Genomic DNA, 8,895 nt, shown 5'->3' on the forward strand with positions numbered 1-8,895 from the left:
GAATTAATACATGTCAATAAAATAAATAGTACTTTATATAGTTGCAAAGTGTGTTGCAATTAACCACACTAACACTATACAATACTCTTATCAATCTTTTTTACAGTGAATTTAGCTTTGATGAAATAAAAATAATAATAATGATGGTAAGATTATATACCATACTAGTGAAATTATGAGGTTAAAATAAATCATCAAGAATATGTTTAGATTCAAAAGCAGTGTAACTTGAGATAATTGAAGATAAAGATTTATATTTAAATGAACAACTGTAGTTGTAAGGAGTTGTTGGTGAAACAAAATGAATGGATGAAAAGAATGGTAATTAAACAAATTAAATAAGCAAGTATGGGTTTGAAAGATATATAGGTAGGGGTAGGAGTCGTTTCAAGTAACATATCAGTTGGGCGCACTGCAAATTCTCCTGATTTCACCTTGTGCACCAGTGAGAACATCAAGGGAACCCATACGCACCATTGCCTTGCCGAACTTTTTAGCCCAGGCTGCACCGTGCCTCACATTGCTCAACACCAACGCGGAGGTCAAGGAACTGTCCATCAATGTCTGGTCGGAGGTGAGCAAACCACGACGACCCCTCAGTTCAATGTAGTACTTGTTGTCAAGGCGATTGGGTGTGACACTGTCAAGTGGCACCATGGTTGGATCCCCTCCAGCACCAGCCGCAAATGTTGGGGGTGGGCACTTGGTTTTCAAAAAGGCAGTGTAGTTAGGATCAAGAGAAGGGTCTTGGGCATGAGTGGCATTGAAAGAGTAGAGTCGGTTGGAAATGGAAGAGCAATGCGAGACACCAATGGAGTGTGCCCCCGATAATGTCACCATCTCATCCACTGACATCCCTTTCCTTACGAAAAGTTGAGCAATTTGTTGTGCGTTGAAGGATGGCGGGGGCAGGTTTTGTGTTACTATTGGAACCCACCATTGTTTGAAAAGTCAAATGGGGTGGGCACCGAAAGTAGAAAGTAATATTGGTTGGCAAGTTGGGTTAAAAGTTGGCATGGGATAATTGCAATTTTGGTCCCTAATTGTATAGGGACATTGCAAGTTGATCCTTGAACCTCAACTATAAATAGGCCTAACCATTGCTTACTTTCTTCATCCCATAATTGCCATTCTCTACTTAAGGCATTATTCTCTCTCTCTATTTGTAAATTTCACTTGTAATTTTTGGAGTGAAATATATTTGGTAGTGCCCGAGGACGTAGGCAAAATTTGCTGAACCTCGTTAAAATTCTGGTGTTCTTTATTATTTGTTTTGCATATTTTGTGAATGTGATTGTAGTGATTTATTGTGCTATTAAATTACGATAGAGGGATATTCTGGCTAGGAAAGACTTGGTATTTAAGTGATCTTCGTGATCTACCTCTCTTTCCTGGGAATTGAACTTAGTGTATTTTTCAGTACAATAATTTTACTCTTTCACACGCTTCCGCGCAACAATTGGTACCAGAGCCAGGTTCGTACTTGGGGAATACGACCGTTTACGGTACTATTCACGTATACGGCACTATTTACGTATATGGTACTATTCACGTATACGGAACTATTCACGTATACGGTACTGTTCACGTATACAGTAGTTGGGATTGAGGAGAAAAATGGCAGCAGCATCGTCATTGTACAGCCTAATTTATGCCCGGGCCCAACAAGCAGAGACCCAAGGATCAAATTAATTAAACCCAAACTAAATCTACCCAAACAGCCCCATTACAAGCCCAAATGCCAAACCCAAATAAAACAAAGCCCAAATCCAAACAAGCCCATTACAGCAAGGCCCAACAAAAGTCAAACTAGGGTTTCAGCTTTTCTGAAACCCTAGCTAAGGCGCCGCACGTCCCTGGGGGCTCCTAACGTCTACCGCCGCTCTAGTTTCTGCCACCGACGCCACCAGCTACTCCCATCAATTACCTGCAAAGACAGCACGCAAAGCAGAGGCAAAAACAGTGCAAAATAATAGAAATAGATAAAGATGTATTGTAATCGGCTATATAAAGACACAAAGAAAATGTAACGGGGGTCTTCCTTCGAAAAAAAACAACTTAATAAAAAGAAGAAAAAATTGAAAAGGTAGATTCCATTTTTCTTTTCTGTTCTGGCGTTTTCTATTTTCCTTTTTTTCTTTATTTATTTTTGTTTGTTACACTACTCTTTTAAACAAAAGAAAAAGGGGAAAGAAAAGTACCTATTTGTTTCGAAGGCCGGCGTCGGAGCCCGTCTTCGTCGTCGCCGGTGGAGGAGGAGACGAGCGGTCTTTCCTCATTTTCGGATCTTGGGCTCATCTTTCTCGTCATTCCACCACGGATCTGTGGTCTAGAGGCCATCGGCTTCAAAGGGGACCAAAAAGATCCGATTTTGTGCCTCCGACCACCGTGCACGGTGGTTGACGGAGGGTGGCCCGATGATCGGAAGCGGCCGGGTCTTGGCCGGCCTTGGGGGCTTGAGAGAGAGAAAGCTCTCTGTTTTTTTAGAAAAGTAATGAAAATGATATTTTTGGGCATTTTTTTATATTTATACAAGTCATAAAACGGCGCCGTTTTGAGGCCCTCTTGACCCGCGCGGTGACCCGACCCGGGGGAGGATCTGCGTGTTTTCTTTAAATGGTATAATTGCACGCGCAGTCCCTCAGACTTTGCAACGCGTTGCAATTTGACCCTTGTTTCGTTCTTTTCTGTTTTTTAATTTAACCACAAGCTTTTATTCCTGTTTCAATTTTGACCCTCTGCTGCACTGCGTTTTGGGGCTTCGGGGTATTTACCATTTTGGTCCCCCTTTTTTCGCGCATATTACATTTTGATCCTTTATTCTGTTTTATTTTTGATTTCAGCCCTGAGGTTTCGTGCCCGTTTTGAATTAGTCCTATTATTATTATTATTACTATTATTATTATTACCTATTTATTTATATTGATTTTATTTAAACTTCCGGTACATATATATTTTTATATATTTTACAACTTATGTACCTATATATATATATCTATATACGCATTTTCATTTTCATAAATACATACATATTTATATATAATCTTTATAGTCTAAAATACACCCTTTTTTATATTTTTTAAATCCGCATACACATACACATTTTCAATATATTTTTAGTATGTATATAGATTAACGTATTTATTTGTATACATATGTATGTTTTCATTAGTTTTAAACTTTAGTTTGTACATATATACATTTTCTTTTATTTTACAATATATATACACTTACTTTTTATATATATTCCTTTATCTTCGTATTCCATAGTTTTATACACCTATATGTACATATTTCTATATATACGCATATTTATTTATCTTATATAAAATATACTTTATATATTTTGTTAATTCATGTATACACATATTTTAGTTCATGTCTATATATATCTTTTTATACTTAATTGTATTTGCTATTTATTTATTTCATTTTGTTATTATTTTGAATGAATGATTTAACTTTATTCGTTTTTTTATTTTGTTATTTTGTATGTTGTAAGTTTGATCGTTCATATTGATTGCTATAGCTTGCATCGTTTTTATATTTTCATGTTCATTATGATTTTGCCATACATAAATAATGTAATTTGCTTTCACTATAATTTTGTGCTTTATTTTTACTCGATATAACAAAATTTTTTTTAAAATGGCATTTCGTGTTTGGATTCGAGAAAATCGTGCCCTAACTTACTGGGTTTCGATTCTCTCGATAAATCTAAATGTACGAATCTTTCTAAACTCAAATTTTAGATGACCTCGGGATTAAAAAATCACGTCCTAACTTACTGGTCGTGATCTCATTTTTAAATCCGATATGGCTAAAATATCTTTTAAATAAGCATTTTTTATTCGCGTATCGAAAATTTGAGATATTGTATTCTAACTTACTGGATATGATTCTCTTTCTCGATTAACGTGAAATATATTTCTTTTTCCAAAATTTTCATTTTAATACAAGGATCGTATTTTTAATTCTCTCAAGTTCTTAATTTTTGACATCAAGACATTAGATAATCAACTAGGTACCAATTTCTGGGCGTTACGAGGGTGCTAATCCTTCCTCGTACGTAACCGACTCCCGAACCCATTTTCTAAATTTCGTAGACCAAAACCGTTGTTTTAATAAAATCAAATTATTTATTAAAAACAACCTTTTTCCAAGGTGACCCAATCACACCTCAAAAAGGATTGGTGGCGACTCCCTTTTTCATTTTCAAAACCCAAGTCGACCCCGTTTTTCAATCAAAAAATGGTGCCAACAGCTTGGCGACTCCGCTGGGGAAACCGATAAGAGGGTCAAGCCACGTGGTGATTACTTTTTGTCTTTTGTCAAAAATTGAAAATTTGGTTTAAAATTACGATCCTTTCATCGCATTTTATCTGTCTTTATCATAATCATCATCATTGGGGTTTATAATTGCTCTGTTTGTTTAAATTTTGGTATCTTTCCGCATTGCATTGCATGACCGTTGGTCACACCTTTTTAAGTGAGAGTGAGAAGCTACGCCTTCGTGAGGTTTTCACCTCCGCATGGGATAGTGAATCGCTTTCGGGATATATCCGTACCTATGTCTTCGTGAGATTTTCATCTCCGCATGGCCATAGGGAAATGTATCCCCCTGAACCGAACTCGGTCCGTATGAGCCTATAATGGGTGAGGATCGAGGAATCTGCTGGTTCAGGTACCCTACTTTAGAACCAAACCACATGTAATGAGCCATAGGAACTGACCTAGGTAGAGCTACTCCAAATTTTAGTGCTTACCTAAATGAATGTTGTATTTATTGTCGCTTATTTTAAATCTTATTCTGTGTTTAATGCTAATTTACTTTGTTTGTGATTGCATGGCATCTTCATTCTAAAAGAGGTGTCGATTCACGTTCAGTTTCTTGGTAGAAAGCTTATCATGGAAAAGGGGTTTGTTGATAAAGTAGAGGATAATGCAGCTGTGCGAATATGGGCTGAAATGACACAACGAGAGAAAGGCGATAGTCTTACCGAAGGGTACGTGTCAGAATTGTGAGATTTTACCCGTATCAGTGTAATCCAGAATGACCTTCGAGAAATGAAAGAAGTCTGGGATCAATGGGATGTCGAGGCCAAGCAGCTGTTCTATTGTAACTACGGTGACCTACCTTATCTGCTTAGTGTCAAAGTGGACAAGTATTTATTCCGAGCCCTTGCTCAGTTTTGGAATCCTGCCTATAGTTGTTTCACTTTTGGGAAAGTAGATTTGGCGCCTACTGTGGAGGAGTATACGACCTTGCTTCGGTGCCCAAAGATTCAAGTCGACAAGGCTTATTCCATAGCTGCTTGTGTCCCTCCGTTGTTAAAGAAATTAATGAACATCACTGGGATGAGCGAGCAGTGGGTCGCTGCCCGGATCCAACAGAAGGGCGACAGTAAATGTGTTCCTTGGAAAAGTTTGCGAGATTTGGTGCTTGTACATCCTGACTTAAAGAAAAGGGTCGATGTCTTCGCTTTAGGTATCTATGGACTAGTGGTTTTCCCCAAAGCTTTAGGATACATAGACGAGGCTGTATCTGATTTGTTTGATCGGCTTAGTAAAGGGGTTACACCGGTTCCGGCAATACTCGCTGAAACTTTTAGATCCTTGAATGCGTGTCGAAAAGCAAGGGAGGGAAGGTTTATTGGATGCGCGCAGCTCTTATTGGTATGGTTCCATAGCCACTTCTGGAAAGTCAAAAAAGTCTCTTATCGGGTATTCTCTGATAGCTACTCCCCTCTAGAAGAATTGGTGGCCACGCCAAGACGGGATGATATTTCAGAAGAAAAATGGATAGAGATACTCTAGAATCTCCAGGATGAAGATATTGAATGGAGGGCTCCTTGGTTAATTCCTGATGAGATATTGTACCGATGTGGAGATTTCGACTGGGTTCCGCTGCTCGGGATATGGGGAGCTATCGGATATGCTCCTCTACTCGTATCAAGACAGTATAGATCACGACAATTCATACCAGCAACGCAGGGGTTGGCCTATTGTGATTTTTCCTATAGGGAGGACAATTACAAGAAGAAGGTTCGAGAAATGTCTAGTGCCTGGAACCAGACTCGTCGAATGAAGATCATAGCCGTGGGTCCGACAATTACCCCCGAGTATAGTCAGTGGCGTAATCAAAGGATCAACGACAACATCCCGGCGTCAAATTCAGAAATTGCTCGATCTTTAGAGGAACGCTTACAAGTTTTGCCTTCTGAGATGGAAATCATCAAACAAGAATTTGAAAAAAGGAGTTTAGAATTGGGGAAGAAGATAGAACAACTAGAGGAAGAAAAATGCAGTTAGGACTGGATGTGGACATTCAAAGATTAGAGGCCGATAAATTGAGAAAAGGAAAGAACAAAGCAGAAGAAGATTTGGACAGCCTGAAGACAGATTACAAGAAGTTACGTAGGTCGGTAAGAGCTGCTGGCTTGGGTAAAACGCCAGAACAATGGCGACAAGAAATTCAGGAGGAAAAGACGAAAGCTAATCAATGGGAAAAGAAATTTCAGGATACTCGGGCTCGAGAAGTCGCCTTGGGAAAGAGTCTACTAGTTTGCCAAGACGAGAAGACGGAGTTGAAGGTCTGGATAACTGAACTAGAAAGATCGCTTCACCAGTACTGTAATCGTAATGCTACGGTGGAATTAAGGGCGAGCTTAGACAAGATTGAAGAATTAAAAGGACAAATAGGAGGGCTAGAGAATGCATTGCAAAATAGTGAAATCCGGATAGAGCTTCTGGAAGAAAATAATGAGCAGTGGCAAAGACAATTCCGTCGGTCTCAAGAGCAGATTAGAGAAAGAGATTATATTATGGGAGAGGCGGTGGCTCAAGTGCGCGAAGTAGCTGATCATCTGCAAACTCTAGCGGTTCAGGCTGATCTATTAAGTTTGAAGTATGAGTCAGAGTCGGACAGGGGCCGAGAATTAGCTTGGCTTCTTAGAAAGGTTAAGGCTTTGAGTGTAAGGGCAAAGCCATATATGTAGTCTATTTTATGTAAAGAAACTCTTTATCTAGTAAAGTTTTCTAATGAAGTTGAATTAGAATCAGTGCCTCTTTTTCTTTGCATTCTTTTCATGCATTGCATCACATCATATGCATTAATGACCATTAAAAACCTAATCGAATAAAATCATTTCAGTTAACCTGGAAAACCAACAAAGTTACGGCACCCGAGCTAAGGCAAAAATTATGGACCAAAGGTTGGAAAAGCTAGAGCGACTTCAAAAAGAAATGCAAGACCAGTTGCAGGCGCAAATGAAAGAGCAAATAGAAAAGATTCAGTGTGACATGGTGCAAAAGATGGAGGAGTCCCAAAATGATCTGGTGGCTAAGATGACGCAATATTGAAGGGAGTAGATAAGGGTAAAGGTCCTGTGATTGTTAGTGAAGAAGAAAACAATGGTGAACCACTTTATCCTCCAGGTTTCACGCCTCCGCATACGCAAGTACAGACTGAGCTGCATCCGCGGAGACCCTCTGTGTCGGTTAGGCCCCAGCAGTTCCAAGGCGATGCTTCAATCCCAATGAATTTTCAACCCGGAGCAGGTTTTAATCCCGGTGATAGCCCGAATAATATTACTGTCCCAGATCTTGACGAGATGGTTGAAAATGACAAGGCGAAGGAGGAATTTCGAAAACAATTTGAGGAGAAATGGAAATGGATAGAAGAGAAGTTTAGGGCAATAGAAAGCATCGAAAGCTATGGAATATATGCAAAGGATCTGAGCTTGGTTCCGGACTTGGTGCTCCCTTACAAATTTAAGATGCCGGAATTCGAGAAATATAACGGGACTAGTTGCCCAGGATCCCATATTACTATGTTTTGTAGAAGAATGACGGGGCATATTAATAATGATCAATTATTAATACATTGCTTTCAGGAAAGTCTTACGGGAGCGGCGTCAAAGTGGTACAATCAGCTGAGCCGAGCCAAAATTGCTACTTGGAGGGATTTAGCACAGGCTTTCCTGAGACAATACAATCATGTCTCAGAAATGATGCCTGACAGGATAACTCTGCAAAATTTAGAGAAGAAATCGAACGAAAGCTTCAGGCAATATGCGCCGAGGTGGCGAGAGGTGGCGGTTCAGGTGCAACCACCGCTTTTGGAAAAAGAGATGACGACGCTTTTTATTAACACTTTGAAAGCCCCGTTCATCACTCACATGTTGGGAAGCGCTTTAAAAAATTTCTCGGATATAATCATGAATGGTGAAATGATTGAGCATGCTATTAAAAGTGGAAAAATAGATGGAGGAGAAAATAATAGGAGGGCACCCCTGAGGAAAGAGAAAATGAAGTGAATAATGTGAATGCTTATGGTAGGTCAATTACCGTGAATCAACCAAAGAAAGTGGTTGCTAATCAACAGGGATCATCAAGACAAGAATCGGGAGCTAGGCAAACTACTGAAAAGCCCCAATTCACGCCAATCCCGATGTCATACAAGGAGTTGTATCAGACTTTATTCGATGCACATGTTGTTGCTCCTCGTTACTTGAGTCCTCTACAACCCCCGTATCCAAAATGGTATGATACGAACGCGCAATGTGATTATCATGCGGGAATTTCTGGGCACTCGATAGAAAATTGCACCGCCTTCAAGAAGGTAGTAGAAGGACTTATCAATTTAGGTGTCGTCAAACTTGACGACTCACCTAACGCAAAGAATCCGTTACCTAATCACGCAGATAAGGGGGTGAATATGGTTAGCGAAGGTACGGGAGAAGAAGTCAAGACTGACATTGCTGAAGTAAAAACTCCATTGAAACGGGTCTGGAAAGAAATGGCAAAAAGAGGGTTGGCTATTTCAGATTCTGAGGAAGGGCATGAGATGGAAATTATTGTATTTCACCATAAACAGGCATGAAATCAAGAATG

General features: G+C 39.5%; 1 protein-coding gene across 1 annotated transcript in view; it reads right to left on the reverse strand.

The window, feature by feature from the left end:
• Window positions 1-361: 361 nt before the first annotated feature.
• LOC107886544 (peroxidase 5-like) overlaps window positions 362-8,895 on the reverse strand; it is a 16,664-nt gene continuing 8,130 nt past the window's right edge. Inside the window, exon 4 of the mRNA XM_041075713.1 lies at window positions 362-923. Coding sequence (XP_040931647.1) covers window positions 400-923 — 524 coding nt within the window. The 3' untranslated portion in view covers window positions 362-399. The remainder of the gene's footprint in view (window positions 924-8,895) is intronic.

Source organism: Gossypium hirsutum, chromosome A08 (assembly GCF_007990345.1).
Source record: "Gossypium hirsutum isolate 1008001.06 chromosome A08, Gossypium_hirsutum_v2.1, whole genome shotgun sequence".
NCBI classification, from domain to species: domain Eukaryota; kingdom Viridiplantae; phylum Streptophyta; class Magnoliopsida; order Malvales; family Malvaceae; genus Gossypium; species Gossypium hirsutum.